At 37.6% G+C, this 24,629-nt stretch overlaps 1 protein-coding gene and 1 pseudogene across 12 annotated transcripts in view; both read left to right on the forward strand.

Moving 5' to 3' along the window:
- App (amyloid beta precursor protein) overlaps positions 1 to 24,629 on the forward strand; it is a 255,064-nt gene that overhangs the window by 97,815 nt on the left and 132,620 nt on the right. For all 12 annotated transcript variants that reach the window (XM_004842236.4, XM_004842231.4, XM_087213534.1 and 9 more), the window contains 2 exons: positions 5,415 to 5,527; positions 8,157 to 8,350. In XM_004842236.4, coding sequence (XP_004842293.1) covers positions 5,415 to 5,527; positions 8,157 to 8,350 — 307 coding nt within the window. The remainder of the gene's footprint in view (positions 1 to 5,414; positions 5,528 to 8,156; positions 8,351 to 24,629) is intronic.
- On the forward strand, positions 15,165 to 15,994 carry LOC106009218 (coiled-coil domain-containing protein 90B, mitochondrial pseudogene; annotated as a pseudogene).

Genomic DNA, 24,629 nt, shown 5'->3' on the forward strand with positions numbered 1-24,629 from the left:
AGGATTTGCCGTTCTCCATAATTCCATTGCCAGAACACCACAAACTCCTTCCCAGAATCATTTTTAACTCTTGAGGGTCAAAAAGGTAGGTCATGCCTTGGGCAGAAATCCAAAAACCTCAGACATTTTGGCCCTTTTGTTCCCAGGATCCTGGCCAGCCACTTGATTGATTTATGTTTTCTATTCTGTCCTATTTATGTATCTATGTCTTCAAGTATGGCCACCCACTTTAGTTCTCAGATTCACAGAAATATCTTTTTCAGCCTCAGATCTCTGTGCCTCAAAGGACTTGTGTGTGGCTCTGGAACCTTTTAAATCATTGTATTCAAAACCAGTCTGACTTTCAAAATCTTAGCAGTCCCAGTTTTAAGAATTTTTTTATCTTTTCACACCTGCTCCCTTCTCATTTTTCACTGCAGTTAGGGAGGCGAGTGGCTCCTTTGTTTCTAATAGTAACACTTGATACTGTTAATTCTTTTCTTCCTAGAACCATGTGTCTTTTGAAAAGGCAACATAAACACAATGAAAGATACCTTTCTGTCTCTGAATTACATGGTACTGGGAAGCCTGCTGCCTGCCATTCCATCCTTTCTAAGAGACTTCTGTTTAAGGGTGACTGTATGCTCAATTGGAAACACTTTTGCAGATTCCTTTGCAGCTACATGTGGCCAGATAACACAGGAAAGGCATGTGTGATGTTCGTAGGGGTCACTGGAGAGTGTGTGAATCTCTCCCAAGTAACAAGCAAATCTTCCTTACGGGGAAAATAAACAGAAAACCTTCACCCCCAGACCTGCCCTTCCTGCTTTCTGCCTGAAACTTGGACATGAAATCTTAAGTTTCTGTGGCCTTTTTGTGACCAAGCATGAGATCAAAAGCCAACATGCTGGATGGCTATGCAGAAAGATAGGATTAGCCTGATCCCCGTTAGCCCTGAATATCTGCAGCAACCCAGCCTGAATTACTATTACTTCCTATGTGAGGTAAATAACCCCGAAGTGTGTTTAAGCTGCTGTTCAACATGTTCTGTGCTGTGCAGCCAAATGCATACCCAGCTTTTAATATGGCTTACTTACTAATTCTGGTTTTTAATTGGCTTACTAACTCTAGCTAATTTAATTCTAGTTTTTGTCAAATTGACCACATTGTGGATTATAACATTAAAGTATTTCACAGTCCTAAATTGAGTTTGTTTTTACAAAAGCCAAGGGAAATTGGCCAAACACACCATTTGAACCAGAGTTTAAATGCGTGCGTCGAGTTACCACTCTTGGATGAAGAATCGGGAGACCTGATTTCCAGTCCATTTCTGCTGCCAGTTGACTCCGTGGACAAACCACTTGACCTGAAAAGTGAGGTAACTTGAACCAGACAAATTGGTGAAAGACCACCAAAGAGCCATGGACAGAAGTCTGCACAGTCAGTCCCTGTTGAATTTGGCGTCATTATTCACCTTGCCAAGACTTTGTAGCCAGGAAGCCATATCCAGACTTTGTTTATCAACTTTGAAAACTCCCTTTTCTTTGGAATTCGCATGTGTTTAAAATATAAGTTTTAAATTGTTAAGAAACCAGTTTGTCTGGTTAACAATAAACATAAAATGTACCTTAATTTATCCTTACAGATTAAATGGCACCAGAGTTCTTAAAGGTCAATATAAATAGGAACATGATTTCTATTACGATACTTAATTTGGTCTTTCATCTCCTTTGAATTCTACTGAGAATTCAAGTAAACAGATGATTTGTTTCAAAAATTAAGGTGTACATGGTTCTATATGGAAACTCTAGGTATAATCATAGATTTAAGTTAATAGACTCTTTAACTTTTAGAGCAATTTCAAGTTCTTAGCATAATTGAGCACAAAGTAGAGTTCTCATATACCCCGTCCTAGCATAGATTTAAAAAATAATTCCTTTATAGTAAGAAAAAGAAAATGTAAACCATGCTAAGCTAAGCTAGTTTGTGAAACAAGCTTCATTAGATTTTTTTTACCACTCCTCCTTGATCCTTATTAAAAATTGTAACATTTTTATAGTCTGGTTTGATATCTTAAAGTTTCTGATGGGCAATGTTTTAGAATGTTTAATTGATCCTCAAAGTAACATGAGCAGTACTGTCTACTGCTAGTTTTTAAATGTTGGGGTACAATGAGCTTTCTGTTTTGCCATTAATTTTGCTTTTATTTGTTCTTTTTTTTAAGGGCTGGACTTGATCTTTTTAAATTTTTATTAGTACATGTTTACAGTACATAAATATTACATTTATTGTGGGAGTTGGTACATGCACATAACAAATCTTAATTCTTTTTATGTTCCCCTTCCTCTCCCCACCCTCGCCCCTCCGGCCATCGCTTGGTCCTCTTTCCATAGTACTGAGGACTTATTGAATAACCAGCATTCATCCTTTCAAGGCTAGTCTTATTTTAGAAGACATATTTTTGAGCTGTGGTGAAAATAAGAAACTTAAGACCATCTTTACAATACTAAAGGAAACATTTTGCAAATTAAGGTTTTCAATATCCTTTTATAAAGTCAAGGAACAATTATTCTAACATGATTAATGCTGTGCATGTCTTGTGGATGAGCATTACATTTTACTGAAATATCTTTCACTGACTTGGCATTGTTTTATAATCCGGTCCTCAGCAGAATAACTAGGTGCGAGTGAAACAGGATTCATTTGGCTTTGTTATTTGCCTTTTATTGACTAGCTTGTGCCCTCTGCAGCTCATTTAGGCCAAATCCATGGTGTCTTTTGTACTCTTGATCATCTCGTAAACTGATTTAGTGTTAATTCCTTTGGGCCAAACATTTAATCTTTCCAATAATTACTTATAAAATGGGAGGAAAAGCGTAACTTAGTATTTTGGATGTTTATAAATGTGGCTGACTGGTCTAACAAATGAGATGGGCATTTTGAGGTTGGTCACTTCTGACCTCCTGTAGCCCTGAAAACTGGTATTCCTCAGGTGTCACGTATTTGTCCTAACTGCTAGCATTGGTTACCTGACCTCAGAAATCCTGAGGAGTCCACATGGGAAAAGTACGTCAGTTTCCTATTAGATCACCTTTATTTCCAGTCTCCAGCTCTCCTGGGAGCTTGTTTTGTTTCATATCATTGTGTGTAAAAGCGAATGTGACATCATTTGATTATGTGATTTCTTCCCTTGTAATCTAAACCTTACTGTTTATCCCTGGATCTGTGTTACAGTCTCCTGAAGTATTGGTGGCCTTAGATTTCTTGACAGACGTTTCTCACCTGGGAGGTGGGGTTTATAGGAGATAGCATCGTACAGCTCTGTGCAACAAGACACAATGTTGTGGTTGTGGCGTTACCCATGCCAGGCCGGGGCAGCATTAGCTTTTCCCTCAACAATGGCTCCTCACAGTCTTAGGGAGCTATGTCTCATCATTCATTGCCTTACACACAGTATGACACTGGGCATCTTGAGTCACCATAAAGAACTAAGGAATGACAAAATAGAGTGCTTTTTCTTTCCTATGATTTGTTCAGTTTATTGCAAAAATATGAATTATTAAAGTAAATAATCAAATAGCACAAGAAATCGTACATGTTTGAGCTAGAAGCAGACTAAAGTTCAAACATATTATGGGAAGGAAAAAGCTTTTCTTTCCTTCTCATAGGCCCTTATCACTCTTTATATTAATTTCAGAAAATACCATATAGCACACTATGCAAGAAAAAAATCTATTCCCATGTTTGCTATTGTGTGTACAATCTGCATTCCTGACTCGGTCAAGGTTGTAGACTTAAATCTGCCCTTGTGTGTCTTGTCTAAAGGGTTGTAGTAGCCTGTTCAGTGTCCTTCTTGCTTTCATGACTCCACTGTACCAGTTCTTCACTTGATGATGGAATCTACCTGAAGAACAAATGTCAACGTGTTATTCTTTTTCTTTTGGTACCGGGATCGAACTCGGGTCCTTGCACTTGCGGGGCAGGCAGTGGAACCACTGAACTAAATCCCCGGCCCAACATGTTATTCTTTTTTGAAACATATTTTTACTTATGTTGTTTCAAAAATGATGTCCGAAACTTTAGACTCTTTAAGTTGGAGCTCATCATATTTCCTTAGTCTCATTTACTTCTGAACTTATTTTTTCAGTGATCTTGTGTTCCAGCCATAGTAATATACTCTGCTTTTTTCTTTACTTTTTCTTTTGACATTTTGAAGGGGCTTTTGCCAACCATCGACCCATCTGCCCTTCCTTCCTTCTTTCCTTCTTCCCTTCCTGCCATGCATCTGTCCGTCTATCCATCCATTCATCCATTCATCCATCGAAGAGGGGCATATTTGTTAGAACTGAGCCAGAGATTGGGTGTAATAGTAAAAAAGGTACTGTCTTTATTTTATTGCATTTGTGTTTATTCCTACATGATATACTTTGTTCATACATTCACACTTAACATACAGTCTTATTTCTACTTTATGATCTTTGCTGATGCACCCAAGAAGATTTGTTCACAGGCTACACTGGCCCAGCACTTTCCTCATCTTTATAGCATATAACTTATTAATTCATCAGCAGATATTTATTACCACCATGTGCAGAATTTGTGCTAAAGGCTGGGGCTACTACAGTGAATAACACAAACAACAATTAAGTTCATAGCTTATGTATTATTATGTTGTCACTATCCATCTTTCACCTCATCAGAAGATGAGTTTATGGAGGATTTTATCTAATATCTTTATATCTTAGTGGCAGCATTGCCTAGAAATAATTTGTATGATGCACATTTTCTTTAAAAAGACAAAAAAGTTCAAAGAACAGTTTTCATAATTAATTGAATTCTATCATGTTATAGAAATACATATATACTTGTACATGTATAGTTTTCTAGCATTAAAAAATGCTAAAATCTGTAATAGTTTATAAACAGATTAATAATTTCAAGAAAAGACAATAGTTTATATTAATTCTGCTCAAGTTGACCATGTCAGTTTTTATATTTTATCCCCTGCTGTAATTGAGTGGGAATTGGTTAGCTAAGTAGTTTTTATGTGATTATCTTGGAAGCAGAAATTTAGATTAAAGAAAGGTATTACTTATGACATGTAGGAAACACATACCCATTGAAGGTTGATATGGCAAGGAACAGAGCTCCTAAAGGGTTCTAAACTCTGCAATCTACAGGTACCAGAGTCTTGATCCAGTTGCTTAGTTACTAGAAGCTGGGTAACTTTTTTTTTTTTTTTTTTTTTTTTTTGGTGCCGGGGATCGAACTCGGGTCTTTGCGCTTGCGCAGCAGGCAGCGAAACCACTGAGCTAAATCCCCGGCCCAAAGCTGGGTAACTTCTGAAGTCTGCCCCATCTGACCTTGACAATGGCCTCTGGTGAGAGCAGCGTGATGCTGACAGAATGACCGGAAGTGGTTTTCCTTTCTTTCAGTTGGTGAGTTTGTAAGCGACGCCCTCCTCGTTCCTGACAAGTGCAAATTCCTACACCAGGAGCGGATGGATGTTTGTGAGACCCACCTTCACTGGCACACCGTTGCCAAAGAGGTACCAAAGTTTCTCCTTGCAAAGTGTACTTTCCTGGGCACATCCCCAACTACATTTTAGAGAGTACGTTGATGCAACAGCTTGTTGATAAATAAGTAATAAACACTATTTAAAAACTATCCGGAAGATGTTTTCTTTTTAATAGACTTTACTTTGTAGAGCATTTTTAAGTTCACAGTGGAGTGGAGCAGAAATTATACAGTGTGGTTTACCCCCATCCTCACACACAGCTTTCCGTATAACATATTTATAAGGAGTCAGAAGTCAGGCTCTAATTTAGTTGGATTGATTATATGCCTGTGCCATATTTTATAAATAAAGTAAAACTATAATTTTAATACCTGTTACCTCAAAATTGATCTCTTTCAATTTATTTCCTATTTGCTTCTCATATATAAAGTTTTCCTAATTTAACCTTTTCTCATAGTCATAGAACAAAGAAATCAATTGTCAGGCCCCAGCATGAAAGCTACAGTTTGGTTTCAATTTCTAGGTTATGTTGTCCAGTTTTGTACTCGCCAGGCCCTGCTGCCACCTATATTTGTCTACAGTGGCAAGGAACTGGGTTGCTTAACAAGGGGGTAAATCTGTAGCATCAAACCTTGCCAACTTCTGCTTTTGGCTAAGCCAATGAAAGACAAGACACCATGAAATGTCACTTTGTGGTATTACTACCTTTGAAACTCTTCCGTCTTTTTGTTGTAGTGTTTTTTCTGCTAAAGATACACATTTCATTTATGGTGAGAAGGTGAGATCAATCTCCTAGAATTAGGCTTCTTTGTCTAGCTTACTGGTTTTTTACTCAGGTCATCTTTGCTCCTCTGTCCCAGTAAAGTGGGACATTTTTGATTGTCATTACTTGAGGAAGATGTGCTACTGTCATGTAGTGCCTAGAGACCAGGGTTTCTGCTACACATTGTACAGTGAGAGGGACAGTGCTCCACCCCTGCCCAGCGAATTACTCAGCCTGAAACATCAGTCTTGAACTTGAAGATGCTGATCTAGTTCAACTTATCCCTAATACCATGGCCTTAAAGCTCTTAGGCAGAAAACAACAGGGCCGGGGATTTAGCACAGTGGTTTCGCCGCCTGTTATGCAAGTGCAAGGACCCAAGTTCGATCCCCAGTACCTTAAAAACAAAACAAAAAACAACACTTAAAATTTTTCATTACTTTTTGCCTTTTATAAAATAATACGCTCTGAATGGCATGGTGGTACATGCCTGTAATCCCAGCTACTCAGGAGCCTGAGACTCGAAGGAGGATTTCAAGTTTGAGGCTAGCCTGGGCAACTTATATTCTGTTTCACTATAAAATAAAATTTTCCCTATATAAAAATATGTTTTGGAAGTTGAAGACCTTGCTTAAGAAAGCAAACAACACAATTTAAAGCCCGGCTCCCCATCTAAACTTTATTTTTCACTTCTTCTGAGTTTTCAAAAGAAAAATATTTTGTTATTAAGAAAAAAAATGACTATGATTTCTAGGTCAGAATAATTCTGTAATATTTTCACTGAGGTGTGTTGAATGATAAACCTTTCCTCTGTCATCTGTAGATGATTTCTGAGCTTTCTGTTCATCTAGATTTGTGCAAGTTTAACAGAATCCAAGACACTAAAAAGATATTGAAAGGGAAATCTCTAATAACTAAATTCTGATTCATAGTTGCTGCAGAGGATGTCTTAGTCACTTGCCTCATTTCTGAGACACAGTGCCCGACATCCGCAATTTAGGGAGGAGAGGTTTATCTTGGCTCCTGTTTTCAGTCCACGGTTGACTGGCTCCAAGTCAGCAAGGGCATGGTAGAAGGGTCCAATGCAGTGAGAAAGGTGCTTACATCATGGTGACCAGGAAGCAGAGAGAGGGGAGAGGATCCAGGGAGGGGGATACACCATTACAGGTCGTGCCTCTTCCAACCACCTCCTAACAGCACATTCAGCTTCATGCACTGATGAATACAGCGCCCCCAGGACCCAATCACCTTCCAAACACCTGATCTATGAACACAGGAGTCTTTGGGAGGACGTTCCAGATCCAAAGCATAACAGAGGATAATTTCTTCTCCCTCTGGGGTTGTTACTCCGGGAGGTGAACCAAGAGAGTTAGAATGTCTAGAGTAAGGCAAATCTAAATGAGCAAACACGGATCTATAACAGAGTTGGGAGTGAGTTGGGGGTGTACAAGGAATCTTTGCAGGAAAGCCAGAAAGCATAGATTCACGGATGTCTGTTCACAAGTGCAGCCCTCCAGTTATGACAATCAAAACTAATCATCCGCTTCCACTCCAGGTTTTTTTGGGGGGGTTATTTTTGGTACCGGGGATCGAATTTGGGACCTTGTGCTTTTGAGGCAGGTGGTGGAACTGCTGAGCTAAATCCCTGGCACTCCAGTTGTTTTTATGAACCTCCATCACATCACATCACATCATGTTCTTATTGAATAAATAATAAACTTACAAAATGTACCAAAATAGTATGCTGGAGACCCTGCTGTTAATACATTCAAAAGGCAAATGGTTTCCTTTGTGAAACTGTGCCGGGGTTGTGTGTCGAGTATTCTCTTTGGGGTTTCTTACACTGAACCACATCTCCTCTGTCCCTCTTCACTGTTTTCTCCCCGCCTTTTGTAGACATGCAGCGAGAAGAGCACCAACTTGCATGACTATGGCATGTTGCTGCCCTGTGGAATCGACAAGTTCCGAGGGGTGGAGTTTGTATGCTGCCCACTGGCTGAAGAAAGTGACAATATTGATTCTGCTGACGCAGAAGAGGATGACTCAGATGTCTGGTGGGGCGGAGCGGACACAGACTATGCAGATGGGAGGTAAGGTGGTCTTCCTGTTGAGTCTCATAGATGATAAAACATCTTCCATGTAGTTTTTGCATTCTTTTATAGATGTATCTTCCTGTTTTCTCTATAAAACGATCTCAGCTCACTTCTGCTATGTTCACAAAACAATAACCCCAACTTCCTATTGTGATTAATTCATGTGATTTAATTTTATTGTAATTGACCGTCACAGGGTTAATTTTATTTTATTTTAATTTTAACAACTAGGATCAAAATCCCACTGATACTATAGTAGATCGCTGTAAGTTCTAACAAAGTTAGAATCTAAAGTGAATGATATGGTATTCTGTTTTGGAGCACAATTTGGAAATATTTTTAAAACATTATTTTGAGATTATTTTGTCAACCATTAAATCAGTGAGCATTATTGTTAAGAAGGATTTGATTTTGGATTTTTGTGGGGATTTCCTTGCCTTTCATTTTCTTTTCCCTCCTAGCTGAAGTCAAAGGCATTTGTATATGTGTGCTGAAGGGTTTTTTTTGTTTTTTTTTTAACTAGCCGTAGTTTTGTGATTGCTAAGAATGTATTTTCACCTTTTTTTCTTTGGGATCTCAATCCCATAATTTATTGTCTGAGTCCTGTTTTTAATTGAAGGGAAACATTCATATTCAAATAACATAAAACCAGACTTTTTATGTTAGAATCTCATCTGACTCAGCCATGGGTTTCATGCTGTATCATCTCCCAAAATGTGAGGATTGTATTACTGCTGTTTTTCTGTCAGTGTCCTCTTAGATATTCCTCTGTGTTACAGATCTCTAAACAAACATTAAATATGAATTGCAAGATTTAGGATTACAGTGAAAGTTTTCTGCCTTTTGGCACAGGTTTTCTGCTTGAGAATGTTCTTTAAAAATATTTTTATCATTATGCAAGAATCTGTACATTTAGGAATACTAGCTGCCTTTTCTTGTCAGTTAATATAAGGAAGCCTCCTTATATGTTTTTGGTGGCTGTTGCCTAATTTTAACAGAATTTGTCTTTTGTTAGGCTCTTTTGTGATCCTTTATCACATTAAAATTTTTCTTTTTTATTCAGTGAACTTAATCCAAAGCTAAGCAAACATAAAAATTTCCAAGAATGAGAATAAGCAAAAAGAAAACTAAGCTTGTAAATATTTCTCAGTGCTTGTTAAAGTTGAAAGTTAATGGTATATGTCCTTCTAGGGCAGTAAAGATTAGATATGCAGACTTTGTTGATGAGAAATCTTCTAAGCTTTTTTCCATGGAATTAATTTGCTGTTTTGTGCCATGGCTGGTTCCTCACACCTCTAGCCCATGTGTCAGATGTAGAATGTCTGTGGATTTGGGTTTAATTCCCATTTGGTCTAAAAGTAGAATGCCCTGGTTCTCACTTATTTAAAAAAAATAGTCTGATATTCTTCCTCAGTCATATCTAGATTTGAAAATTTGAAAAAAGACTTTGAAAAAAGTTCTTGGCACCGGGGCTCTGACAGCATGATTTATCTAGTGGTAAAATAGGAAATTTCAAGTTGCACACCATTGTCTTTGTTCCAAGGCTATTGGATACTTGACTTGATAATTTTCCATTACTGAATCGAATATACTGTGTAAATAAATGTACAAAATGGTGACTAATCAGGCAAGTTTCCTGTTAAAATTCAAAGGTGCTAGATATGTACACACAACCTTGTGTCAATTGTTGGTGACCTGCTGTTTGTGATCATTCTTATATAATGGACTTTGAAAATTCAAATTGGATGTTTTCACTTCATCCTGAGAGTGACAGGCTTTTGCCAGGCTCTGTTCCATGTAAAACATGTGTGTGTCTTTTAAAATCTCTTTTTTATTAGGAATCTATTTTAATGGGTCTTGATCTTTTCCTCCGATGCTCTTTCCTAACTGAAATCATCACTAACATCTTGTCAGGAAACCACTTACTTAGTGGCCCTTCTCCTTCCTACATCTCTTCTCACTACTCCTGCAAATGGGTCCACAGGCTATCTGCTTCTGACTTGGAGTCTGTCTTTCTTTATTATTGTCATTGAGTCATATACTTTCTTTGATATCCGTCTCTCTGGTTATACTTCGCTCTGTGCTCATTATTACAAACACCAGCCTATTTTCTTTTAATTTTCTGTATTACCTACTGCTTGGAAAAATCATCTAATATATTGTCTAAAACAGCTAGAATGTTAGGACTGCAGTTGTAAACTGAAGGACGTAGGTATACTGGTTCATGTGGTCTCTGTACCTCTTCTAGTCTTGTTGTCGATGATACCATCATCCAAATTGGTATCCAGGTGACCACCAGCCAGCTTCTTCCCAGTCCCCTTCATTTGTATTCCATTTCAGGTACCTACAGTGTGTCAGACCGTGGACTCCGTCTTCCCTCAGAAATAGTGCACCCATGGGTTTCTGGCTTTGACCTTCTCTGACTCTGATCTGATCTTCTGACCCGTCACCTGACACACTCAACAGGTCCTACTAAGTTTCACCCTTCCCTTATGATCTTCATCATGATTTAGACTTGGAATTCATCTTGTCTCTCTCCCAGCCCCTTGGTATTTCTAACCAGGATGAAGTCAATGGATAATCATTTTCACATATTCCATTGAATACCTTAGACTTGTTGATATCCATTACATATTCCAAACATATTTTCTTCAGTTTTCCATGCCTGGGAAAAATTAATTTCTTCCTGTAATTCCTGCTGAGGTTGTTAAAGTATCAACTTATGTAACCCTACCGGTTAATTCCATTTCTTATTCATGGTGTAACATCATCTGGGATCTTAAGGTTACTAAATGCACCTAACTATCCCTATTTGATGACCTATTATCTTCCATGTAGCAACTCCATTCTCCTTAGTTCCCAACACTACCCTCCTTCATATCTTACTGATGACCCTTTCCTAGCCGTCCATTGTGAATTTCTGCAGTAAAGTTCCCAGGATTTGGTGGGTGCCCATTCATTACGTGTTTGTTAAATAAATCAGCGAATCTCCCCCACTACCTCATCATCTCTCATGCTTTCCTCCAGTCCTTTGCCTCCTCTCTTTCCTTTTGTGATTATGTTCTGCCTGAAGTGCTGATCACTACCTCTCCCTTTCGTGTCATTTCAGTCTCATTGGCTCTTCCACTTTTACCTGGACACGTGGTCTTCTCTGTTCTCCCACTGCCTGAAGTCAGATAGTCATCTGCTGCCTACCACACTAACTTCTTTGATTATCCTATACCACACCCTTGGCCCCCTTTCTCTTGTACCTTTGTATTTTTATTGCTGTGGTTTATATTCTTCTAGTGTTCTATTCATGCCTTGACTTTTATTCTCATTAATGCTACTCCTGTCCTTTCCCCACTCTTCTACTCTCTTCCCAGACAGTTCTTGGCCCCAGCCTGCATTTTCAGCTTAACTCACGTAAATCACTCTGTCTGCCAATACTGTATAACAGTTGGCCTTTCAATTCTGTAGGTTCTTGTTCCTACCATTCTTCTCTTTCTAAAATGGTTTTCCTTTTTCATCAAATGAAGAATACTTAGGATAAAAATACCTTATCATGACATGTCAGAATCCTACATAGTTTTTAATCTTAACCTGAAAAGATAGCTCCTTTACCGGAATTTACAAACACCTCGCTTTCCTATGCTACCTTTGCCTTGCCTTTGCATTTCTCCTGTAAGACTTACTCACACCATGACTCATATAACAGTTAGTTGCAATCATATCTCTTTTTAGATGCCGGAGTCCATTTTACATTTTCTGTGCCTAGTATGTCTTGCATGTAGGTCCTCAATAAGCAGCCAAATTGAGCTATATTTTTAACATTTTTGTGTAGTTTCTAGAAGTCTTTGCAATCCATAATTGGGTGTTATATAGTATCCCAAGGTTTTAGAATAGTTATCTAATAGATTGTAATGTGGGACCCCTGTGGACTTTTACATTTTCAAACATCCAGTTTTAAACATGTGCAGAGAAACAAGTGAATTCATGTCAACAGCCTGTTTATAATATACCAAATATCATTTCAGCATTTAATGAATATGAAATAATTATTATTAAGATAATTTGCATGTTTTTGTTGCTGTTTCTCTCATACTAGTTCCTCAACACTCAGCACTTCTTTCCCTCCTGTGGTGGGGATCAAACGCAGGGACTCACACATGCTGGAGAAGGGCTCTGTCACTAAGCTATGCCCCAGCACTCTAGCATGTATTCCAGCCTTGCACATTTTGATTCAAACTAGTCAGATTTCAAGAGCTCAATAGTTGTACTTTGGACACTGGAGCCCTTGGTGATCTGACTGACATTTTTGTCACTTCATTAATGTATTTTAAAGGTGAACTACTGAGGTTTTATTTTTATGTTTTTAAGATTTAAAAGAAGTGTTTTGGAGTTAATATAATTAGAACAAAAATCATCATGTTGGTCATTTTTTTCTGTGTGTATGTGTACATGCTTGCAGTAGATAATAATTACATTCATTGTGGGGAATTGGTACATGTACACAACACACCTCTATTTCTTTTCCTCTTCCTCTTCAGCTTGTTTTTTATTTTTGCCTGCATCAGATTTATTTAATGACCTCATAAGTCCTTATTAAGTATTATATATTGAGATTAATAGCCAGACTAACAGGCCAAAAAACATGTAAAACACATACGACAGTTACTATATACTAAATCAAAGTACAGTTTTAGATACATTGTCTCTGCTGGATTACAATAACTTTGTCTCTTTTTCCATTGGTTGTCTTTTATTTTGTACTTTATTTATATATTGAGTTTCATGGTAAAGAAACCATGTAATATTTAAGCTTTTGCATCTAATTTACTTCATTTAACGTTACGGTCCCCAAGGTGCTTCTGTTTTCCTACAAATTACTCAAGTTTATCCTTCTTTATGGCAGAGTAGTATATAAATATCCCTGTGTATAAGTACCACATTTTCTCTATCCATTCTTCTGCTGATGGACATATAGGCTGCTTCCAAGACTTACTCTTATGAATTGTGGTGCTATAAACATCCATACATCACTGTGGTATGATGTTTTTAACTCTTTTGGGAAGATACCTAGAAGAGTCAAATGAAATTTTTAGTTTTGATTTTTAGGGAATCACCACTTATTTCTATAGTGGTTGTATACTCCTGTCAATCTTTTTCTCCTTTCTTGTTATTGGTTGATTTCTTGAAGATAGCCATTCTTTCTGGAGTAAGATGAAATCTCAATGTTGTTTTAATTTTTGCATTTCTCAAATGGCCAGCGATGTTGAACATTTTTTCATGTATTTATTGGCTATTTGTACTTCTTCATTTGAGAATTATCTATTCATTTCAGATGCCTATTTGTTGATTGAGTCTTTAAATTTGGAGGGTCTAAGTTTTTTTTTTTAGTTTTTTATATATTCTAGATATTAATTCTCTTTCTAAGGGGTAGCTGTCAAAAACTTTTTCCCTTTTTATATGTTGTCTGTTCACTCTGTTGGTGGTTTCCTTTGCTGTGCTGAAGCTTTTTAATTTGATGTGATTCCATTTGTTAATTCTTGGTATTATGTCTCATGTGACCAGGGTTTTATTCAGAAAGCCTTTTACCTCCACCTATGTCTTCAAGAATTTTACCTATTTTGTCTTCCAGCTGTTTAAGTGTTTCTGTTTTTAATATTTAGGTCTTTGATCAATTTTGATTTCAGTGTAGGTCATGGTGATAGATATGGATCTAGGTTCAATCTTCAGCATATAGATAGCCAGTTTTCCTAGCATCATTTGTTAAGGAGGCTGTCTTTCCTGCAGTGAAAGTACTTGGCCCCTTTGTCAAAGATAAGGTAGCTGAAGTGGGAGGGGTAGGGGAAAAGAAAGAAGGGAAAGGAATAAATATGAGAAAAGGAAAAAAACACAAACAAGGTCTTTGTGAATAGGGAGGGGTGGAGGGGATGAAGAGAGGGCAGGGGAATGGGGAAAAAAATAAGAACCAAGATGTATCATGTAGAGGTACAAATTCCCAATGATGAATGTCATCATATTGTATATCTAAAATGTACCAATAAACTTAATGAATAAAAAAAAGATAAGGTAGTGAGTGTGCCTGGAATTGTGTCTGCATCTTCTAGTCTGTTATTGATCCACAAGTCTGTTGGGGTTTTTTTTGCCAATGCCATGCTGTTTTTATCACTGTAGCTTTGTTGTATAACTTGAAGTCCAGGACTATGATGCCCCTTGCCTTGGGTGTGTGGCTTGTGCTATTTTGCTCCTCTCTGCTCCCTTGATTGGCTTCAGGAGAGTTGGGAGTTTTGGGAGGCATTTTGTTGCCTTGTCTTGTGTTTCTATTGTCTGTTTTTTATTTTGTGCTGAGGTTTGTGGATACTTATAGTCTAAAGACTTTTCTGCTGGTAACTGTATGGACCTATTCAGTTGCTTTTCAGTGATATAGTTTGGGTATGGCCAGCTATTTCACAGAACCCCAAGTTCCAACCACCATGATTAATTTGGGAGGGGAGGATGTAGTATAGTAAGCTCAACAACCAAGTTCCCTGGGAATGTACTCTAGTATTGCTGATGTTGCAAAGGTAGTCTGAGTATTGGTTTACAGAGGAATAATGATAATTATGTGACCCTATTAATCTCAAGCAAATCAGCTACAGTATCATTGTCCTAGACAAATTACATATTAACACACCTTAAAAATCAGTTACGTACTACTCTGTCTTAGAGAAGAAATCCCCAGTTAAATGGTGTAAATATTAAGACAACCCAGGTATTGATCCCTGTCCCCTGCAAACCCACTGCGATTAGACGCTGGCTTTCCCCAGGGAGCCTGCTGTTGGACTGAACCTCATGCCAGGAAGCATTTTCCAGGACTCCACTTCCCTGGGGACATTTCTTGACCACCACATGCAAGGAAGGGTATGATAGGAGGCCAGTGGACATAATTCCTTTAGAACAAAGAAAATTAACTTTTGATACCCATCCATTGGTGGATTTGGACAAAGCACAAGTGGAAACAATTGTATCAGCATTAACCACTTTATCTAATGTCAGCCTGGATACTGTCATAAGGAGATGGTCACTCAGGTGCAACAGAAAATAACAGTTCAACAGCTAATGGCTCATGTGGATTCTATCAAGAAAGATATGGTCATCCTAGAAAAAAGTGAATTTGCAAATCTGAGAGCAAAGAATGAGAAAATGAAAATTGAATTAGATCGGGTTAAACAACAACTGATACATGAAACCAGCCAAATCAGAGCAGATAAACTGGACATGAATCTAGAAAGAAGCAGAGTAACAGATCAAGAAAAACAACTTATGGAAGCAACCACAGAATTTACCAGAAAGGATACTCAAACCAAAAGTGTTATTTCAGAGACCAGTAATAAAATTGACACCGAAATTGCTTCCTTAATAACACTGATGGAGTCTAACAAACTTGAGACAATTCATTGTCTTGCAGCCTCCGTTTTTACTTGCTTGGCAATAGCTTTGGGATTTTATAGATTCTGGAAGTACTACTAATGCTGCTACCACTGCTGCTAATGACTTCTTAGAACACTACCCCAAGACAGATTTTCTTTCAACACTGTCAGCTGCTGAAGAAACTTATTATGATTATCCAAGTATATATGGACTAGAAAAGTGTTTTATGTATTTCAACTTCATTTTGTCTTTATTTTACGTTGAAAAGCTGTGATCCAAAACCTGATCTTTTTGAAATGAAAGAAGAGTCTGTCCCCAACTTTTGATAGTTCATAGAAAAGGAACCAGAATTTTCTTGTGTTTCAACAACTTTATAAATAAAATTTTGTTGACAAAAAAAAAAAAAAGAGAGACAGCCCAGGTACTGACTTACAGCTAATATGTATGAAATGGGACAGCTGTAGATCTGCTAATGGTAGAAAAGAATTCAACAATATTTTTACAAAGTTAACTATCAAAAAATTAACAAAGCTGTGTGATTATACTATTAAAGATATAGGATTTGGGACGGGGGAATTCAAGAAGAAAACTTTGAATCCTTAAGCTCTTATTATTTGACTATCTTTATTCTTTATGTAACATACTATGATATGAGAAGGAGGAGAAAGGAGTGATACAAAGGATTCAATTGGGGAATAGAAGCATGTTTACAGAATTAGGTAAAGATAGGAGAAAAAACTGATGAGAGATCAAAGATCAAAGAAAAAGAGAAGAAAGAAAAATTATATAGCGTAAAAATAAGGGGAAAAAATTACAGAGAGAAAAACTGAAAGGGAGAAGAGGAAAAGAATGAAGAAAAGAAGTAATGATAAAGATACAAGAAGCAAAAAAAGAGAAAGAATTCCCCAGTCCCCTATACTCCATCTGTGAAGAAAAGGAAAGAAGAGAAAAAAACCCAAAAAACAATGTACACACTCAGAAAAAACAAAAACAAAAAAGCAAACAAAAATTAAAAAACCAAAATAAACAAGAAATTTCTTTGTGATTTCGAACGTGTGGTTTTCTTCCAGGAGCTACAGTTTTGGGGCCATGTACAAATCTCACACTGATAGATGAAGTTAGTCAGACCTCAGGTTCATGCTGGATGCAGGCACCAAGCAGGCATAGGATTCATTGACGTCATTTGGAATTTGTTTTTCTGTAGCCCTGGGATCAGGTCTGCATTCTTGCTCCTCTGACTGAAGCAGTGGGCAAACAAAGAAAGGTGTGGGGGCCCCACCCACAGTGGGGCGGGGTGGGGCGGGGCGGGGTGGGGGTGGGGGTGGGGGTGCTATACTGCTGGGAGCTCCCTGGCTCCAGGCACAGCTCTACTTCCTACACTTGAAATGCAGAAAGAATCACATTGTGAATTCAGCACATCTAACTTTAAAAGTCATCAGAGGACACTGTATTACAGTTCTTGAAGAAGGAGGGAAGAAAAAGATCTCTGATCCACCTCGAGTGGGATTTAATCCACAATTTATTGTACTTTGTTGTTTAATAGTGGGTCTGGTAGATAAGTGTGTTCCTACTGCTAAAGAGGCATTTAAAGAAATACTCCATGTGGAATGAGCTGTTTTAGGACCTCATTGAAAAAGAGGTCAGTCATTTAATATAGACAAAGTAGGTATTGTTCCAATACTTTATTATAAATGACTCAGTATTTATTTTTGTAGTATTGTAATGATTAAGCTCTCTGATCAGTTTAAAATACCTGTTTAAGTAATCTTCACCTATCTTCCTGGAAAATTAGATGATTTTTTTTCTTTATGTCACATAAGATAGATCTGGGTAAATAAATGACTGTTCTTGACTGAATCTTACTGTTTTCTTTTTCAAAGCTATATATGGTAGCTCAGGAGTTTTCTTTAGTAATGGTCACTCCCCGGTTTGTTGCTGTGGGTGCATGAGTGTACAGACAGGAGCATGTTAAAAATTTCAACATGCAATCAATCCAGTAAACTAAATCACTTTTGCTGATTGCTAGAGGGACAGAGCAAAAGAGTGCCTTACTCCTCTCTGTATCAGGAGGAACATCACTGGCTCTTTGGGCCCTGTATATTACCATGTCTTTTATTTTTCATGTTTTTAATAATTTCTACATGATCCTGTTTCCTTCTAATATCCTTGATACTTAACTGCTGCCTTGGGCATTTGTCCACCTCCAGACCATACCAAATACATTTTATTGAACAAACAACATGAAATTTGTTGCACAAAGCATCATACAAGAGGAAAGAAAACTTTGACACATTTTTTTTAAACAGCAGTGGTTCACGGTTTTCTTGCAAAATATTGAGCAATGATGTCCTTCCTATTGAGTAAATAAGTGGATGAGAATACCCTATTTCCTTTTTGTTTTTAGAAATATGTTGTTCACTTGTTGATTGTGGAGTCTGAGAAACATTATCCAGGATCCCCTTATGTGAGGATTTATGGTCCGAGATTTCACTTAGCCGTTTCATTCATCCTCTGATTTGTTTAGTAATTATAAAAAGTCTCCTATTGTTCCTTCCTGCCAATATGTGGGAAATGAAAAATTCGATTTTCATTATATTCAGTGAAAGTCTCTTGATTTATATAACACTTTTTATTATTATTATTATTGTTTGAGACAGGGTCTCATTATATGGTCTGGGCTGGCCTTGAACTCATGGTGATCCTCCTGTCTCACCCTCCCAAGCACTAGGATTATAGGCGTGTGCCACCATGCCCAGCTATATAATACTTTCTTGAAAGATGAAGCAGAATTTCAGGAACATAGTAATAAAAATTTGATAATTTCCTGACTGCATCATCCTTGTAGGAAACCACATCATTCTTTCATTATTTGGCCTCCTTTATCACGTATGGATATAGTTGTTGAGTAATGACAAGACAATTTGGGGGATGATAAAAACAGAAAAATGTTGTAAAGTATAGGAAAACTAAGATTAATACCCATAGTGTATCTTAGACATGAAAAGTTCAGTGGATTTATCTGTTAATTATAAGATAGAATGATTTTACGCATTTAATTTTTTTTTTCTTCGAGAAAGAGTAAGGTGCAAAATGTCACTTGTCAAAAATAACTTCTCAGAAGGAAACACAAGTAAAATTGTGTCTCATGGACCCTGGTTGTATTCCAAGGGTCAGCAGTCTATCCTGTTTACCTAGAAGTTATATTTATTATGAGGCCTGTGTTGTTTGGCATATGTAAACACTTGGCATAGTTTTCTACAAGTTAGGCGCTCAACAAATATTTGAGTTCACTTAAATTGGTATTCACATCGTATATACACAGTCATGGTAGCTTAGGGTCAGCATATAACTGAAAGTAATTAGTCTTAAGAAAAACAAAGAAATAATCATTCTAGACATGCAGTAATTGAGTAAAATTGCATCAGAAGTCTTTAAAGCTAGAAATGGGGGGAGGGCGTTGCTGAGACCATAGGGAAATTTATAATAACTTCTTAGCACTTTACTGAAATGACTACTTGTATGTATTTTTATTTCTTCAAAAAGTGAAATGGAATAAAATGAAATTGTAGGTACAAATGAAGGTAGTATTATCTCTGTTTGAGCTTTTGGATAAAAGCTCATTCATACAGTGGCGTTCTTATTTGAACCAGCAAGTCTTTCTTATTCCCTAGTGTCAAATCAGAGCTTTTTAATAAAAATAACTGTAGGCAAAAATTTGAGGAAGTATGTATTACAGAGATGACACTAGCTAAACTCCCTTAGCTGTTGGCAAGCATTCTGTGATTAAACAAATGAATAGATAAACATCAATTTATAATAATATTTCTCAACTGGAAGTGATTTTCACTCAAGAGATCTTTGGAAATGTCTGCAAACATTTTTAGTTGTCACAGTGGGGTAGGGATTGAGCGGCAGTGCTAGTGGCATCTGATGAGTAGAGATCAGAGACACTGGTAAAATATCCTGCAGTACACAGAGCAGCCCCACAATAAGGTCAATTGTGCTGGGGTTGAGAAACTCTAGCTTAGAAATTTCATTAGCATTGGGATGCTAGGGAAATTACTCCTTCTAAAATTCCTGTTTTTCTAAGAAAATTTTCCATCTAAGCTTTTGTCACCTTCTGGTCCCAGAAAAGTAGACACCATAAGAGTCTAGATCTTCACTGTAGCTGCAAGAGAGATGTCAAAACAGACCTTTATTGCACCTGAAGGTGCTGAGCATAAGGGGTGAAATCTTTTTTTTTCCTTTGAGACAGGGTTTTACTATGTAATATAGGCTGGCCTCGCACTTGCAGTCCTCCTGCCTCAGCCTCCAGGGTGCTGAGAATACAGGCATGTACCACCATGACCATCAAGGGATGAAATCTTGATGAGGGTCATTACTGCACCTAGCATAGAAGGCTCTTGTTAAGGCTGGTGTTGTGAGTGACAGTGTTAGGTATGGCTGAAAACCAATTTAATTATGGTCTCTGTGCTCCAAGAACTTTTCTCAGAAAACAGTAACCAGATAGTATTATAGAGGTTGTACTTCACAAATACAATATTTGGAGTTTGTGAAAACTCCTTATTCCATGAAGTAGTAAGTCCCATACATATTTTCTTCCAATTAGCCAATCATCTGTAACCTTACCTCATCTCAGGCTGTCAAGAGAATTTGTCTATTTATGGGTCAGTACTTTTCCTGTTTATAAAATTGGATGAGAAAGCGGGAAGCTCTGTTTGGCTCTAAATGTCTTTATTTGTATCTTTAGAGTTGAAATTTTTTTGAATAGATAATCTTGCAGCTGCTTTCCTGCATTGCATTTTAAGAAAGTAGTATTAAATGTTCAAGGGAGAAAAGAAGCTAGCAACTTTAGAGGGTCACAAAGTGAATCATACAAAGACAAATTAAAACCTAAAATCACTGCCAGTGGATGAGTCAAGCAAGAATGGATTTGATGAAACAGCTTATGGCTTTGAGAAGCAACTGTCATAGTGCTGGGTTGGCAGCTTCTAGTGAAGTGTGAGGCTGTCTGACTCTTGTACTGAAATAAGAGGACTGATTTGAAAATGATGAATAGGGGAATAGCAGAAGCTTGCATTTTTCTCTTGAGGAAACTAGCTGCCAGTTCTGAGGTCTTTTTAGAAATGCTGAATTTCTGTATTTAATAAACTTGGACCACATCAATGTCAGGAAGAAAACCAAAACACTTTAATAGCCTGAACCAGATTCCAGATGTGAGGTCAAAGCAGTGGGGTTTGTTTTGCTTTCCAAGCAGGTGATGTCTGGAGGAGGAGATGTCTTCACAGTGCAGGCTTGGCTCACTGCCGTCTTAGCCACATCTGTCGATGAAGCTGCTCACTGAGCTCTGAGGCACAGGCTGCCCGGTCACGGGACATCTATTGCTAAAGCTCAGGGCCTTTGTGAGATTATCTGGAGGGTTAGACTGTTCATACTAGGGATTGTAAACCCTTGAGGCATGGACTGTTTTTTTTCTGTCTTGTAATGAATCTATCCAAATTTCCTGAGTTATAAGACAGAGAGAAAAAAACGGAAGAAAATACAGGTCCTTATGATTTTCCCTGGTTTCTCGCACTGGTACCCACAAACACTAATTTCTTGTTGAAGCCAAAATCTGGATATGGTTGTCTTCAGTATTCAACCCCTTGTTTGTCACTATTGTCACACGCAAAAGTGATCTTTAAAATTATTTATTTTACTTTGACCTCAAAATTCTATGTATCAGCATATTATGACAAAAATGTTTCCCTTACTGGAACCAGGGGAGCATAACTTAGTACTGAAAATTTGTTTCAAGGAACTCAGCAAAATTATAATAAATTATAATTATAATAAATCTGTATTTGTTTCAGAAGGAAGTCAGTCGTTAAATAAGTTAGATACTGAAAATGATTTCTTTTGATTAGAAATAAACAGAAGCTTTCCCAAGTAAGAGCTAACTTTATCTTCCTTTTTCACCCTTTATGTTGATGAAATAGCATTTTCAGTATATCCAGTGTTTAAATGTGAGATTGCAGATAGTAGTAGACTTATTTATCCCATTTAGCTGAAGCCACAGTCACCTGAATGTATGCAAATAGATAAGGAAAGAAAAGACTTGTTAGTAATTCAGTGATCTTTGCTTCAAAAATGTCTTCAAAGGTTAAGTGCTTTGAACATAATGTATCTTTTTTTGGAGGGGTACCAGGGATCGAACTTGGGACCTTGCACTTGTGAGGCAGGAGGCGGCTCCACGGAGCTAAATCCCCGACCCCGTAATACATCTTCTTGACCCTGTTTATTTAACTTTAACATGGGAAAAATTGCAAGATTTAGGCCACAGTCCTCATACTACTAAATAATAGACAGGAAAGATGTTGAGCTGGTAGAATGTGCAGTGCACTTATTTATAATGCATGGACTGGAGTCCTGAGTGGGTGCAGGCAGGTGTGGGACTGGTGATTACTTAGTCAGACCATCGTCTTGCCCCACCCATTGTCTCATACTGCCAAATATGAAAGGGCTCCCGAGGACACAGTTACTCATCTCCCACCTCTAGTTTGATAATCATGACTGCAATACTGTGTTCCCTTTTTAATTAGTTCTTTTAAAAGTGGCTAGGCCTTGTAATTATTATAATCGATGATAAGAGGTAGTGGCTTCTTACACTCTTTGTCCTAGATGAGGTTAAAAACATTATTAAACTAGGTTTGGGTAGTAAACACTTAATGCTATTCATAATTTACAGATTTAAACATGTAAAAGTCATTTCTGTGTTTGGAAAACGACTATAAATTTAACATAGAATTGAAAATCACTTCCAGTTGAGAAATATTATAAACTGGTGTTTATCTATTCGTTTCTTTCATCACAGAACGCTTGCCAACAGCTAAGGGAGTTAGCTAGTGTCATCTCTGGGGCTATTATATAGAATTGATTTGGGCTCTTTTGGACATTTTAGGAACTCCATAGCTCTTGAAATAACAGTAAAGCATCCTCTGTATTTATATTTTGACTTTGAATTTTATATTAAAATTATTTCAGAAATATTTGTAGAAGTTTTGTCTTATACTCTAAAAAATAAAGGAATACATTTCGAAGTTTTAATCTTCTACTTGTAGGAAGATGTTTCCCACTGTACATCCTTCAGATGTTAATCAGTTAGCCTGAAGCATTTCTTGGTAGAATTTTTTACCTACTATTACTGGAAAGTTGTAGCCAAGGAGTCATACACATCAGAAGTAGCAGCAAAGCACTTTGATTTTAGGAAAATGTGTTTACAAGGTAGTTCCAGGATAGCAATATTGCGTGTAATGTAATTTAATGATGGTGGAACCAATCACAGGGTAATAGGATGCCTAGGCTATAGGCATAACGTTTCCGGGCACTCCAGTTATAGTCCAGCCTCACGTTCCACTCATCTTGGTGCTGTAACTCATGTAGCCACACTTAATCCACAGACCACTCCTAACAAGATAGCCTTTCTAACTTCCTTCTGTTTGAAGGCATTCTCTTCCAGTATACACATTGGTAAATTGGCTCTAAGAGGTGTGATCAAACAATACAGTGAATGTTTAAACAAAAAAAATTATTACAGTAAAAGACACATTGCCATTAATCCCTCTCCAAAAACTCCCACTTCAAACACTTATCCCATCCTTCTCTCTGCTTTCCAAGGCAGCTCTGGAATGGTTCTTTCTTGTCTCTGGTACAGTGTCGTGGCTGCCTCAGTGCCCTCTATTAGAACATTTGCCTTTCATAATCATTTTAAATCTGAGTAAGAGTCAGAAGTTGCACAGTGCCAGATCTGCTGAAGGAGGTGGGTGAGAACACACCAGAATGTGTTTATTTGACAGAAATTGCTGTAAACGTTTTGATTCCATTCAGGCCACCAAGGCAGCAACCACAGCACAGCTAAAAACACACAGCAAAGGACCCAGAATGGCTTCAGAAAGTGGGAAGAATAATGGCAAAAATGTGTTTGAAGCAAGAGGGACCATTTTGAGGGAGGTTAATGGCAATGTCTTTTACTGTAATACACGCTGTAGTTTTTAATCAGCCCGTTCATGTCATTCTTTCAGGTACTATATTTAGGGTATCTGTGGTCTTTGCCCATGACTCCTACTAAACTGAATGAAGCTTGTGCTATCTTCAGTCTTAGTGGCAGGCAAGTGAGGTAGTGCTTTTCCTTATAACCTCCATCTGTCCACTTAGTTTACTAGTACAGGCAGGCCCAAGCGTCCTTGAGCTCAGGAATTCAGACATGCCTAGGAAAGAGAGTTACATTTGTAAAGCACTTTAAGGTTAGTAAGTCCATTTTCTTTGTCATTTCTCAGAAGCACTTCTTCTTATTTAACTTTGCTGCCATTGTTATTTGTAGTGTTTTTCTCCCCTGTGCATTTTATGCATAAAGCTTTAGAGGTTTTCTATTCATTGGTTTGTGACTATCTAATCTATCTAATCATCACTGTTGGCTTTGTTTTTTAAAAATGCAGTTCACTAAAATCCTGTCCCTGGTTCTTTCTCTCTTTTAGATTTACAGTATTTTCATTTCTGGCATTTCCTTCTTATTTGCTGTGCCATACAGACCTAGTCCAAACTACCATTATTTCTTGCTGGAGTCACTGCACATTCTACAAATACGGATTCTCAATATCTCTGTCCTATACACTCACCCTCTATCGCTTTTATACGCTTAGGCATCTTCTATACAGCAGCCAGAATGTAGAGCGTACTATAGATAAACCTGATACTAGAACTCCCTAGTTACTGATGCATTCATGGCTTTCCAGTACACTTAAAAACTGAAGGTGCAGAGAGATAACAATGAAGCCTTGCTTTGGGATGCTGTGTAATGGGTAACAGTCAACAAACCCGCCCTTTGTGGCAGGTCCTCCTCTAA

Source organism: Heterocephalus glaber, unplaced genomic scaffold, assembly GCF_053883595.1.
Source record: "Heterocephalus glaber isolate CG9 unplaced genomic scaffold, H.glaber_assembly_v1.0 deba00000122, whole genome shotgun sequence".
NCBI lineage: Eukaryota > Metazoa > Chordata > Mammalia > Rodentia > Bathyergidae > Heterocephalus > Heterocephalus glaber.